Genomic DNA, 13,744 nt, shown 5'->3' with positions numbered 1-13,744 from the left:
GGAGTATCGCAATTTTATACTTTTAGTGCCTCGTAGATAGCGTAGTAGATGCTTTACTGCTTCCCAATGCATCGGACCGGCGCACATATTGTAGCGACTTAGTTGATTAACGGTGTATAGAATATCTGGCCTAGTACACTGAGCTAGGTACATGAGACCACCTACCGCCTCTTGATACGGGACCTTCTTCATATTGTCAACCTCTTCCGGAGTCTTAGCCGCCATATCCTTGGTGAGCTTCACGCTTGCATTCATCGGAGTCGTAACGGTTTTAGCATCTTGCATATTAAAACGATCTAGCACTGACTCAATGTACGCTTCTTGGTCAAGCGACACGGAAGCTTTCCCACGAGTTACGCGCATTCCTAGACAACTACTAACTGATCCGAGATCTCTCATAAGAAAGGATTTCTTTAGTTTTGCTTTTATCTCGTTCGTAAGGCCTCTATCATTTGAGAAAATGAATACGTCATCTACGTAAATCGCAACAAACAACATTTTACCGTTATCAATTCGATAATAAAGACAAGGATCGTACACTGAAGAAATCATTCCGAAACTTTTCAGTGCAGCGTCAAACTTTTCATTCCAGACGCAACTGGACTGCTTCAGTCCATACAGAGCTTTGTTTAATCGACACACTAATTTCTTGCTTTGGTTCGGTTTTTCAAAGCAAGGAGGCTGATCCATATAGATTTCTTCTGAAAGCTCTCCTTGAAGAAAGGCAGTTGTAGCATCTAACTGGGGAATACGTCTCGGTGTAATCCACCCCCTTTCGCTGCGAGTATCCCTTGATAACTAGACGCGCCTTATGCCTGTCGACGTTCCCGTTCGCATCATGCTTGGTTTTAACGACCCATTTGCCGGTTGTCTGTAAAGAGTTAGAATGCGGCAATCCTCTGAACGAAACTTCGAATTCACTATACTTGCCTGGTAACTTGTGCTCCCGACCGCTTCGCCTCAACACCTGCGACCCAGGTGGATTTGAGAAATTGCGCGGAGGGAGCACGGTCGCATCGGTTAGTGTCGTATTTTCGGAATCTTCGTATCCATAGAATTCCTGCTCGGAGTCGTCATTTTCGCAGTCTGTGTAGAACTCGTCATCGTCATCTTCTTCCTTGGCACTCTTCGAAGGCGGTACAACCGGTGACAGGGTCACTACTTCTTCGAAGGGGAGTTGAACGATGTTTCCACGGGGTGTGCTCTGTTGACTACATGTTTCTTCGTTGACGAAACAAATTTCGCGACTGATGAACAGTTGCGTGACTGCGGGTCGTAAACTCTGTACCCTTTCGTGCGATCATCGTAGCCAACCATGATGCATTCTTTGGATTTTGCATCTAACTTTTGCCGCTTCTGTTTAGGAATATGCACCATAGCTTTCGTGCCAAATACTTTTAAATGAGACAAATCCGGCTTCTTCTTGGTCATAGGCCCACAGATGTCCGTGTGTACCACGTCAAGAATTTCCGAAGCGCGTGAACCTTGCTTGTTGAATGGGTGACGACAATGTTTTCCCATTGGACAGATATCGCAATCTGTAGTGCTACTTCCGACGACCTTAATACCATTCGCCATCCCGTTGGCTAGTTTCCGTACACTTTTCAGGTTCAAATGACCCAGTCTCTGATGCCAGATGTGTAAGTTAGTCGCAGAGAAACAAGCTAGACTTCTTCCCGCTTCCTGCTGTTGTTCCAGCTTAAAAAATCATTTTCACGCTTACCTGTAGCAACAACTTCACCGCTATCGTTTGTTATTTTGCATCCCGCATTGGTAAACACCACAGTGTAGCCTTTCTTTACGATTTGATTAACGAAAAGTAGGTTGACAGAAAGATCTGGAATCAGTTGTACGTCATGGACCGGTATATTGTCTTTCCGACATATCGGCTGCAACGTAGTTGAACCTACTGCAGTAATTTTCATGCCTCCTCCATTCGCAGCGACGACAGTTCCGGTGGAAGGTTTCAAATTTTTCAATAACTCACTATGGCTGGTGCACACTTGCACCTGAATCGATATACCAATCATCACCTTTTATCGACGTAAAGGACGACATTACTGCACAAAATGCGTGTCGGTTCTTTGCATTATTGCAGTCGCGAGCTATATGCCCAAATTTATGGCATTTGCGGCACTTGGGTCCTTTGGGAGGATTATTTTTCTGTTTATTTTTGTAGTCCCTGGTCTTCCGGTTTGCAGCTAGAGCCGAATCGTCTGTAGAATGTTTTACCTCCTGCAGCAGCTTCGTTTTAATCGCATCCCCAGTGATCTGAATACCCGAATTTTCGAGTGCCATAATCATGGGACGGAAATCTTCCGAAAGCCCAGCTAGTAAGAGTGTTCCAATCCACTCATCCGATATCGGAAAACCTATTCCGGTTAATTTGTGTGCGGTAGAAACGATTTGATTGACGTAATCTGACATCGAGGAGCACGAAGACAAGTCTGTCTGGATCAACCTTTTCAACAAGCCTACTCTCCTGGTAAGTCCAGAGTCCTCAAACGCACATTCCAATGTAGACCAAACTTCCCTTGCCGTATTTGCATTTTTAACGTGCACGTAATTTATTGGGTCCAGCAGCAAAATGATCTTGGCTCTCGCACGACGGTCTTTGCCAGCATCTACGGTGTATGATCCATCCTGATTTCTTTCCGGTTACAACGCTCCAGAGGTCATCCAGCTCCATGTTAGTTTGCACGGCAAATTTCCATGTCGCCCAATTTTCTCTACCGACGAGCCGCTCGATTCCCGGAAGATTCGAAATATGTTGAACTGTTTCAGTTCCAGATGATCCCGCACTCGAAACTCGGGAAATATACGTACGCGGAAAAACGATTCAATTTTTCACAACCCACGCCGCTTTCCAACGTGGAATGTTCGCGAAACAAAAGCCTATAACCTATAAAGAACAGTAATGCGCAGCGGTAAAATAAAGCGACTTGCTTTGTGAAACGTTTATTATAAAGTGGTGAGAGAGTACTCGAATGGGTAAATACATTTAGGTATAACGATGACACAGATTCAATGTAACAGATGTACAACAGCTTATTACGTACACGCCAACAGTTCCATAGAAGTTTAGAACGCATTCCTCGCGTAAAAAGCATGAATGTATATTCAAGCACTTTAGTAAATTATTAACCGCTACCCAAAAAACAATTTTGTTGATTTACAGCTTAATAAGCTATTATTCAGTTAATTTCGGCTGAACTATAGCCTAACAAGCCGTTAGCCAACAACATTGTTTGTAAATAACCTCCCCCCCAAAATTTTCAATTTTGAAAAAATATCACAGTTACGCGACTGTCTCAACTCTCCCTCTCGCTTATGTAACAATAAGTAAGTTTTGTCGAGAATATGAACCTTTTAAGACAGATAATAATGAATAGTAATAAATAATCTCTTCCTGATATGAGAGTGAAGAGTTACTTTCAAGTTAAATAGATTTTTTGCTGGACTTTTTTCATATCTGTGGGGTGCCGCAGAGTATGTACATGAGAGGAAGAGGTTTCAGAGAAGATAGTATCAACCTCCAACCACGAATTTATTTTAGCGATGATGAAATCGAGATGGTAGACGAATTCGTGTTCCTGGGCTCATTGGTGACTGCTGACGATGACACCAGCGGAGAGATTCGTCGACGCTTATGGCAGAAAATCGTGCCTACTTTGCACTCCGGAGGACGCTCCGCTCGAATAAATACCGACCCCGCATGAAGTTGACCATCTACAAAACACTGATTAGACCGGTAGTCTTCTACGGCCACGAAATCTAGACCACGCTCGTGGATGACTAACGCGCCCTTGGGGTTTTCGAACAGAAGGTATTGGTCAAAGAGTGTAATGCATGCTTTATGATAAGAGCCATCCAAAAATGTTTCACGAACCTCCAAATTAGTTATCTTGTTTCTTGTCTCTGATGTAGGTAGTTTAAAGCTAATAATATGGAAAAGTAACTTGTCGTGTAAAATGCGCCGCCGTTCGCCGCTCTTTGAGCTGTAGCCAGGGAAACCAGATGTGGAGATTTGTCTGTAAAACGCAAATTTTTAGAGTCCGTGTGCAGATTTTATTGATTCGCAGATATTTGCAGATTTTAAATAGTTTTTGCAGATTTTTGTCGGAGTCTCCTCATATTTACGCAGACTTTCTCAAAATGTGCGCAGATTTTTGCAGACTTCTGCCTGCGAGAGCGAATTTTCTTCGAATCACGGATAAATTTTTTTTTTTCAGATTTCAAGCAGATTTTTCCGGTTTTTCAAAAACATCTGGCATCTCTGGCTGTAGCTGCGCTGCCATCATGCCAGAAAAGTCTAAGTTGTATTTATCATATCTTCAATTTCGTCATAATTCTTTCAGATAATCGACAGTATGCAAAATTTTAGCCAGATTTTCGTTCTTGTTGTTTCGCATAGAGGTCATCACATGAAATTGAGCACGAAATTAGGAAACGCTTTATTCGATACCTAAGGAGTTGAATTGAGAAAATGGTTTGTTGACACAATAAACGATTGCCTGATTTTTATTCGCATTTTTCCAGAATTCAGATATTATTTCAAATTTTTTGGCAACTCTGGCCATAGCTGTTGTTTATTTCATTATCAAACAAATTTCGCATGGTTCTTTGGCTCATAATATGCATTGATTAGTTGAGAATCGAGAATTTATCAGTCCACCGTAAGTTTTTTCTTATTTATATTTTGCTTTACGTTGTATAATAATAATTGTAATAATTGTATAAAGTTGTATAATAATAATAAATGACAATATTTTAGATGGAATTTTCTATATCACCACAAACTTGCCGTGTTTGTTTGAAAAAAGCGCTGAACGGACGATTACTTAGTGATCTCTACACTGCTACATTGCTTTCTAATGCCAAAGATTCGAAGAACAAAAGTTACTGGGACATTTATAAGATAGTGGTCCCCCTTCAAAATAATCAACATACCACCGTGGATGCAAGTTTTATTCCAAAGTGCATTTGTGACAATTGTGAAGCTCAGTTAATCGTGACTTACGAGTTCTTGAGAAAAAGCAAGCGCTCGGAGAAAATCCTTCATCACATTTTAAATTTATATGAAGAAGAGAGCCAAGATATGAACAATAAAGTTAAAGATGAACCCTGCCTGGAACTGGTTGAAGAGTCGATTGCAGAATTTTGCGAACGAGACAATTACGATGAAATTAATGATTATAGGGAAAGATTAGTTAACGAACAAAATCATTCCGATAATGCACCTGATCCAATCATCATGACCTATCACGAGTCTACTGAAAACGAGTTTTTTATGAGAACAGATAACACAAAGGATGACCAGAAAAGTAAAGAGATAGAAAATGAATTCATGGATACCCCTCAGGAATCCGACACGAACGATGAAGGTGAAGATGTATATGCAATGGAATTACAAGAGCCCAAACCTAAAACCAGTCAATGTATCGATTGTGGTAAAATGGTATCTTCTCATTACTTGGTTAAGCACAGAGAAACTCATATAGACAAAGGCATTCGACGAAAAACTTTTGAGTGTGACCAATGCAAAGCTCGGTTTACATTGAAGGAAAATTTGAACAAGCATAAACGTATTCATGCTGATGAGAAACGGTACACCTGTCCCTTTTGCCAGGAACAATTCTTGCATTGGGCTTCCCGACGGTATCACATTGCAAGTCACCATACCGGAGAAAAACGATACACTTGCGAATATTGTGGTGCGAAGTTCCGTAATTCATCCCATTACTCAATTCATATTCGCCGACACACCGGAGTAACTCCATACCCGTGCCATCTGTGCGATCGAAGTTTTATAACAAGCAATAGCTTGAAGGTGCACTTGGTTTCGCATAGTGATTCTAAAAACTTTCACTGTGATTTATGCAAAAAATCCTACAAATCAACCAAAACGTTACGACTTCACCAACGGACGGCACATGAACATGAGAAAAATTACGTATGTCCACTATGCAAACGTGCCTTTTCACAAAATCACCTATTGAGAGCACATCTTTCGAAAAATCATCCCGAGTATGAGCCACCTCCACCGGGAACTGTTGTGAATATGCGAGCAGTCGAAAAAATAAATGAAAAATTGAAGAGAACCGGCAGTGATTGAGAACTGTTAAATCCAAATTGTATTTGGTGTGGCGGGTTAAACTCATGTTTTCTTACACCTATTATGTTTGATTCTTGAGTAGGAGAAAGCGCAAGGTTATGACCCTTCGCAGGCGGTGAGGATTTCGCAACGTGATTAAACGTAGAAAGTTCCATAAAATCCGCCAAGATACATGAGTTTGATTGATTGAACCAAACGGCGTTAGTGAACAAGTCCCCCGACTAAAGCATCGGCAAACGATGTTTTCCTTTAAATCAACGGTATGTATGTCCCTAAGTGCACCTGCACCCTGTTCTTCGTCATAACTGGGTTTATTCAGGGTTCAGTTTGTTCACAATGTTTTTCTTTTTGAGCATCTGATGAAGTACCATGATGAGTAGGTATCGTTATACCATATAGACGAGCTCTTTCCAGTACATTTAGACGCCTTTTCGATACATCATTTGCATGCTAGACTTGGCCTTAACTGATTGCAGAAAGTCCGATGACTTGGGCTATACATTGGTTATTAATTGTCTGTTTGGCGAATTTCGGACGTGAAACTTGTAATGTAAGATTATTCTAATAAACTAAAATATATATTTCATTCTCTTTACAATTTCATGCTCTATCAAAACCGTAAGGGTTTCCGTTTTTTGATGCAACGCAAAAGCAGTTTCAATGCTGACCATTTTTCTAATTTTTTGCCATCGAGATTGTAATTTATTTTAAATTTTATATTAAATACAAAATTTAAATCATTTGCTCAAGCCAAAGGAACATTTCGCTACATTACGTTTTTGTTTAGTTTGTGTTACTACCAAATCAAATCGACTATTTAGTAATGGCCTCTAATTGCAAGCAGTTTAAGTAAAACTGGTTTATAAGCTATTTCCAATTGAGTAGAGGTAGTGAGAATACCAATTAAAATGTTATGATTCTTTGATTCGTTTGCCTTAATTCAAAATACTGAGGGCTTAGTTAGATAGGATGTGGTTAGCCTCGTCACTATATGTAAATCTCAATAGATAATTTTCAAATGTTTGAAATACTTATTGTTTGCTTTAATCATTGTCATAGATGATTTGTTTCCATTGCGAATTTTGTCAATTAGCAAAAAGATTTGATTTATATTCTATTATGTGTTGGTGACAGCGTATTTTCCTTTGCTGACCATTTTAGTAATAAGTGATTAATATGTATGAAAAACTGTCATTCCAATGAACTCAGACCAATTAACATATCATAGATGCTTTAAAATTGTAAAGAGGGTTACAGTTGTTGGTTTCGTTTAAATTGGTTGCTATAATAAATCAATTAGAAAAAATATGTCGGTTTTTGAAGACCATTAAGTTTTATACACAGGTTGCGAATGTAGTAGTCTATTCACTGGCGCGGAACATGTTTTTCGATAAATTTCTGGTAAAAAACATGAAAATTACTATTTTTTGTAACCTTTGACCAGCTGTGATTAATTACCTTCATATCTTCTACTTCAGCATCGGACGAGGAATGTGACAACCCTCTATACGATTGGAACTGTGAGTGCTTCATAAATGTTTTTAACACACTCGATGATAATTGACCAAACTTGTACGGAACTACCGGATCACAGTCCCCATGACATTGAAGTATCTAAATTTTCTCAAAATCGACATGGTTAGCAAGTAATTGTAAAAAAATGACAACAGTACTTACGGGAACTGAATCTGGACACTTCAAGATTGAAGGGAAATTTTTATGAAGTGGTAACCAGCACGATAACGCCAAAACCCCCGCCAAAGGTTCCGCAAATGTGAGTGCAGCATACAGGGCTAGAGCTCCACCTTGAGAAAATCCTCCCAACATGATCCGGTTGGGTGAAATTCCGGCCTGGACGAATGAGTCTTTATAAAATTAAATCATTCATTAAAAATAATATCAACATACTCTTATTTCTCCTTGAATCATTTCATGCACGTTCTTGGTAGCTTTTTTTATGCCTTCCTCATCTTCGGGACCGCCGATATCCAATGTTTTTAAGTCGAACCAAGACGGCATGCGAAATCCGGCATTAAGCGTAACCGGCATCGTTGGTGCTGTCGGACAAATAACCTTCATGTCCGGTGTGCGGATCATACCCATTGTTGTAGCCCAGCCATGACTATTTAGTGGAAAAATAAAACCATGTTAACTATTTAATAGTTAAATTTACTAATGGTAGATTCATGAATAATTTATTTCTACGTTGAGCTTCGACGTGGAAAAAGTGAAGTTTTTTTGTATTATAAAACAAAAAACTCTCCAAGTTCAATGCATTCATTAACTTTTGAAATTATCGTTTAAATTTTTTTTGTATACCTCTATGAGTTATTGAGAATTCAATTTAATGACAGCTTCAGCAAGCTTTTTGTATATACTGGACATTGGAATAAAATAGTTCATGCAAAGATCCGCACTATCAGCAGAGGACAAATAAGGTTAAATTCTGTTTAAAAATAAGAATACGTGCTCACGAGTTTTATTTACAAGCAATATAACAACGTTATTGCCGATCTAAAAGCGGTATTTTGCATATGAGCGTTTTGAATATTCAACAGAATTACATATCTTGATTATGGAATCTGAAAATTGAAATAACACATTTTACATTTATTTTCACGGTCAAGGTTAACACCAGGACAATGAAAAAACCTGGAATTTTACACGCTTCCTTAAATAAATTAGAGCCTGATATTTCAATTAGATGGATATACTTAATGATCTCTGCAGAAAAAAAAACTGTAGACTACTTTTTTGCAACATTTTCCAACATAAAGTGCTGATACAGTGCTGACGAGAAAATTTTATTGATTTTTAAGGTCACCGTACAGTTCAATCATGTTTTCACCTCTTAGTACAGAGGATTTTTTCTCTGGAGAAAGTCCGACCATATCGACTAACACCATATAAATTATATAATTTCATGATGTACACATGCAGACTTCCGTGTTGCACTGGTTACAATATAATAGCTGATTCCAAACAAGCGGAAGCAATAACAGAAAAGGTTGTAAATAGAGAAGTAACACTCACCCGGTATCACCTAAACCGTGCAGAAAAATGAGCTAATGAAAACAAGATTAACTATTTTAGTAAAACTTGAGAAGGGATCCTGTTTGATTTGGCATTAATTACAAATAATTTGAAAAATAAGGTGCTTACCGTGGATGTATGTTTTGCGGCGGATTGAATAATCACAGGAGCTGCTGCCATTGTTTGCTCACAAGCCTAATGCTTACTTTTTCGAATTACTATAAGATAACACACGAATTAAAGAATGGTGATAATCAAATCGCTTGATAGCTTTCCGCAATCTTTTTAGTTTTAAGTGATGCACTACAAAACCAATTCGATCTATAACTTTTTTCTCATTGCATTAAGCTGCAATTCGGGTTATTCGCGTTGAAAGAGATTTTGAAGGCTGTTCGCACCTACGTGAACACTCATATGTAATTGTCAAAACGTGCGTGATGACAAAAGCAAAAATATTTCCTTCCTTCTTTATCGCATGCAAAAACCAAACAAATATCAGCAACACCGTCAACGCGAATAGGCTTTACCAAAGGGGGCTTTACTGATGGACGATGACAACACAATTGAGCAACTGACAGTTTTGCAGTGTTGCTTGAAATACTGTGCCCAAATACGGTGGCGAACGAATGCGAAACTCGTTATACTGTATCTTTTAATTTCATTGTACCATACGCAGGGCCATACTATAAACGTCAAATCCGATATAGAGATAAGTGACTTTTCACCTACGCACACTAGTGAACGGGTAAACCCGTGTAAAGTTGCTTTTGTTTCTTCCAAACTGAAAATCATCGCATCTCGTTGCTTCGACTTTTATCACTTTTTACCATTTTTGGTCGATTATGTTCAGCAGCTTCTTCCGATTTCTGATCACTAATGAAAAAATTTATTCAGGAACAAGTTTAAAACATATAATGAGTGTTCAACTGAATATTTGTCTAGCTCCTAAAAACATAGCATTGCAAACAAAACAGCTATTTGTAAATATATGCCTCAACCAATTGCACTAACACATTCGTACGTAAAAAAGTCTATTCGTCACGTCCCACTGCAAATTGGAGTGATTTAGTGTTGATTTCATAATAATTAACACTTTCCAATGAAATGGCCTTGCGTTGAAAACTGTTCAATGGAAACCACCACCATATTACAATGAATATCTCTTGCATTTGCACCACTGTTCAAATCAATTGAATTACAGCTGCAATTCCAATTGACAAACGTCAAAAACATAAAACGAAACAAAAATAGTGACGGTGGCGAAAGACGCAAGCAGAACATTTTCCTCAGAGTTTAAAAATTTGTTTGGAAGTAAGTTTTATTGAATCTTTGATATTAAAATAATAATAAAACAACTCTTTTACAGATCCTGAAATCGAATGCACCGACACAGCGATAGTGTGGTCATTTTGTAATCAAATTGAAAACTTAGAGTAAAATAAAATTGAAAAATTTAAAATAATCAGAAACCTTCTGAATTTATTGTAATTAGCTGATAATATCCAAATGACCGACATTCCGTATCTCAAACATAAGCATATCAAAAAAGATGAACATAACAACAGAAAATCAAGTGATTTGCTGTTGATTTCATCGTTTTTTCCATTAACATGTTTCGAAGGATTTTCTTTTCACTTTGAAATGTTCGGCAAGTAGTGCGAATTCAACAGCAAATCACTTCACTTCGACGTGAAATTTTTTTACAGTGAAGAGAAACGTCTTTTGAGCCTTTTGAGACTCTGATCTGATTGTCTCGGGCCAAAAAACACAAACTTCATCAACAACAACAACAAGAGAAACGTCAGTGATGCGCATGTTTTTGGTTAAAAACACGTTAGAATCGTTAGAATGGAATTTTAGCAAATTATGATACAATCGTCGATTTAGTCGAAGGCTTTCAAAACGAGTAATTTTTCCAATTAGTAGTCACAAGTGTGCAATAGTTTTGTAAAACAAGGAGAATTGATTTCAAAAAACATTGTTTCTGTATTAGTCATGGAATCAAACTTATTGTGTTACGATGAATCCCACGATGGGAGAGTTCAGCTTCAGAATGAAGTTGATTCGAGCCAATTTAATGAAGAACGAATAACAGAAATGAAAACCATGCTGCGGACAATGGCCAATACTGAAAAGCAAACCAAGCTTATGCATCAGTCGCTACCATTGCATATGAGGCGTCGTGCAATGACATACAACCCAAAACGGCTACCTCGGAAATTCCGCGCTATTCACTTAGCTCAATTCAATAAAAGTGGTTTGCCAGAGAAAAAGAAACGACCATCGCGGAAGTACCGCAGAAAGGCCAACGTGCTGTTAAAAGAGTATGAACGTCGCAAAAAGACAAACGTTTGGCTAGAGACTCACATTTGGCATGCCAAACGTTTTCATATGCTGACTAAATGGGGTTACAAAATACCGTACACGGCCACCGCAAAAAGCTACAGGGCATGCTACCGTGCAACAGCAAAACATTGCTTGTTACAGGACATTTCCTATTATGGCTGCATTGAAATTCAGGGTGAAGAATCGCTACTAAGAAGTAAATTGAAAGAGTTCTGCAGTGAGAAAGTTGGATTAACAATAGCGGCCAAAGCGTTCCTTAATGGAAGAAGATCGGGTTATATTTGGTTATATGAGAAAAACCAGTATCCTTTCCAATGTATAGGCAGGGTAAGATTCGTGTGGAAAGCCAATGATGCGAGGGAAAAGAGAACGCTATGGATATTCGCCCATCCAATTTTTTATAGTAAGCTAGTAAAGCATCTCGTTGATGCCTTCGATCTAAAAAACACTGTATTCACACCTATGGATATGAATGAACCTGAAACTACTGCAGATACAATTCCCCCTAGAATGGTTAGGACCCCCAAATACGTAAATAATTCGCTTGGAGTTGTGATTTTAGAATTGAAAGATACGTTAAATTACTTCAGACTGACTGGGCCGCTTTCACATGTTACGTTGAGTAAAGCACTAAACATATATCCAGTGTCAAACGCTTCCCAATCTAGTCATTGGTACTCTGATTGGATACAATGTCCGATAAACAAAAGAACTGCTATTGAACAATTAGCCTTTTGGGATAAAGTTAAACATGTAACTTCTACTGGAGAGTTCGGCCCTGGTGTTGTAATTGGTTTAGTGGTAGAAGATCCTCGCCTTAATCGACCCAATAAACGAACGAAGGCGCTTCCACCTACGTTAGTTGTGCCGCAACATTCATTTCCTGACTGTACCACGCAAACTGCTCTTTCACCGCTTTGGGATTCAACTATTCGAGACAGAATAGTTAAAGAAATGCAAACCACGCACGAACTGAACCAGCTTAGAGAAAAACAGTGTTTAGTCCCTGGAGAGAAATGTGCCTTTGAAAACAGCATACAACCGATTCCACTACTTTTAATTCAAAATACTGGTTCCCAGGATGGCGAGTTCAAACGACTCGGTTACGGCACTGGCTGGGATTTGATCGCTCCGGCGGGCTATGGTCTCGCTCTATGGCAAACACTGATTATTTGGGGTGCCAAACCTGCTGGATTAAAAGAGTTTGATATGCAAGCTTTAGAAGCAGGAACAGATGCCAATATGATACCTGATACGGTTCTAGGGCAGAATGAGGCTGATTTTGAGTATAACAAAAAATTAGAAAAATATTTTTCTCGTCCTCATAATCGCCGCGTAAATTATAAAAAGCTGGCTATTGCTTCTCCTTTCCGTTCTCTTTGGTCTCAGCTGGTATCGGAGTGGAATGCATCTAAGAACTCTAAATTTTATGTGTTGCGGGATCAGGAGAGTCTGAACAAAATTCATCTTTCGCTAGACAGAAAATACAATATCAAATCAGTAGATTTACCGCCTGTTTGTTTAGTGCCCGTTTATTTGACGATCAAAACACGTGGTAATCCTGGCGACAACGCGCTAATATGCTTGCCCCACAGACAAGATTTTAGACAAAACAAAAGTCAAACGCAAATCAACGACAATGGTCCTGTTCTTGTAGAGCCGCTAAGAAAAGATCCTTTCCAGAAAGAACGACATCAGTTGCGCAAAATGCATCTGCGACAGCTCAAACGGCTAAGGAAACGTAGGATTCGCGAGAAAAAAAATCGTCAGCGGAAACAACCAGGTACATTAGTACGTATAGCAAAGCCGCAAAACCGTAACCTTATTCAAGAACAACTTGCCAAGATGAAAGAGCTGTGGTTGCCGGCGGTTCCGGAGACCATTCGAAATCAATGTAGCCGTGAATGTTTCGGTTACGTCACCCGGACTAGCTTCAGCTTAATCGAAGGAAAGGTCACTGCCGTTGGTTATGTAACCTCCCGGGGACTCGAAAAACTTTTTAGAATCTGCACAAAGGGTTCATTCAAGGTTCTAATACGTGGAACGAAAACCAGATGCTACCGATTTGCAACATTGAAAGTGAGGTTAGAGTAATAAAAATTTAGTGTTGATGAAACTTTTAATATTGAAATTTTGAGCGTATTTTATTGAAATGTCCCTACAACGGCAAACTCTTTGTGTGTACTTCGAATTTATTCTCTCTATACTTCTGCTAGTTTTCATCGCTTTTTCGGATCTCGTGAAACACAC

The 13,744-nt window shown here is 38.9% G+C and overlaps 3 protein-coding genes across 4 annotated transcripts; 2 read left to right on the top strand and 1 right to left on the bottom strand.

Annotated features, from left to right (window-relative positions):
• The first annotated feature begins 4,291 nt into the window (after nt 1-4,291).
• On the top strand, nt 4,292-6,286 carry LOC129721371 (zinc finger protein 624-like). Of its 2 annotated transcripts, XM_055673873.1 has the most exons (3): nt 4,292-4,489; nt 4,540-4,676; nt 4,775-6,286. In XM_055673873.1, the coding sequence occupies exon 3, from the start codon at nt 4,775-4,777 to the stop codon at nt 6,113-6,115; it is 1,341 nt and encodes a 446-aa protein (XP_055529848.1). In that variant the 5' UTR covers nt 4,292-4,489; nt 4,540-4,676; the 3' UTR covers nt 6,116-6,286. The 2 variants fall into 2 exon arrangements, with proteins under 2 accessions (XP_055529848.1, XP_055529847.1); XM_055673872.1 differs by lacking the exon at nt 4,540-4,676.
• A 385-nt stretch (nt 6,287-6,671) lies between these two features.
• LOC129721372 (acyl-protein thioesterase 2) lies at nt 6,672-9,546 on the bottom strand. Its single transcript, XM_055673874.1, has 6 exons — nt 9,278-9,546; nt 9,149-9,180; nt 8,024-8,237; nt 7,793-7,966; nt 7,574-7,729; nt 6,672-7,513 (listed from the first exon to the last, which is right to left on the bottom strand). The coding sequence occupies exons 1-6, from the start codon at nt 9,326-9,328 to the stop codon at nt 7,481-7,483; spliced, it is 660 nt and encodes a 219-aa protein (XP_055529849.1). The 5' UTR covers nt 9,329-9,546; the 3' UTR covers nt 6,672-7,480.
• Nucleotides 9,547-10,947: 1,401 nt separating this feature from the next.
• On the top strand, nt 10,948-13,617 carry LOC129721369 (ribonucleases P/MRP protein subunit POP1). Its single transcript, XM_055673863.1, has one exon. The coding sequence runs from the start codon at nt 11,144-11,146 to the stop codon at nt 13,586-13,588; it is 2,445 nt and encodes an 814-aa protein (XP_055529838.1). The 5' UTR covers nt 10,948-11,143; the 3' UTR covers nt 13,589-13,617.
• The last annotated feature ends 127 nt before the right edge of the window (nt 13,618-13,744 follow it).

The sequence above is a fragment of the Wyeomyia smithii genome, chromosome 2 (assembly GCF_029784165.1).
Source record: "Wyeomyia smithii strain HCP4-BCI-WySm-NY-G18 chromosome 2, ASM2978416v1, whole genome shotgun sequence".
Taxonomy (NCBI): domain Eukaryota; kingdom Metazoa; phylum Arthropoda; class Insecta; order Diptera; family Culicidae; genus Wyeomyia; species Wyeomyia smithii.
The sequence above is the reverse complement of the archived record's forward strand: the minus strand, read 5'-3'. Positions and strand labels throughout refer to the sequence as shown.

Excerpts from the sequence above, each read along its gene's own strand:
- LOC129721369 (XM_055673863.1), top strand. The coding sequence starts at position 11,144 with ATGGAATCAAACTTATTGTGTTACGATGAATCCCACGATGGGAGAGTT.
- LOC129721372 (XM_055673874.1), bottom strand. The coding sequence starts at position 9,328 with ATGGCAGCAGCTCCTGTGATTATTCAATCCGCCGCAAAACATACATCC. Across the intron at positions 8,238-9,148 it reads CACGGTTTAGGTGATACCGG|TCATGGCTGGGCTACAACAA; the intron begins GTGAGTGTTACT and ends TCCACTAAATAG. Across the intron at positions 7,514-7,573 it reads CTGAAGTAGAAGATATGAAG|AAATTTATCGAAAAACATGT; the intron begins GTAATTAATCAC and ends GTTTTTTACCAG.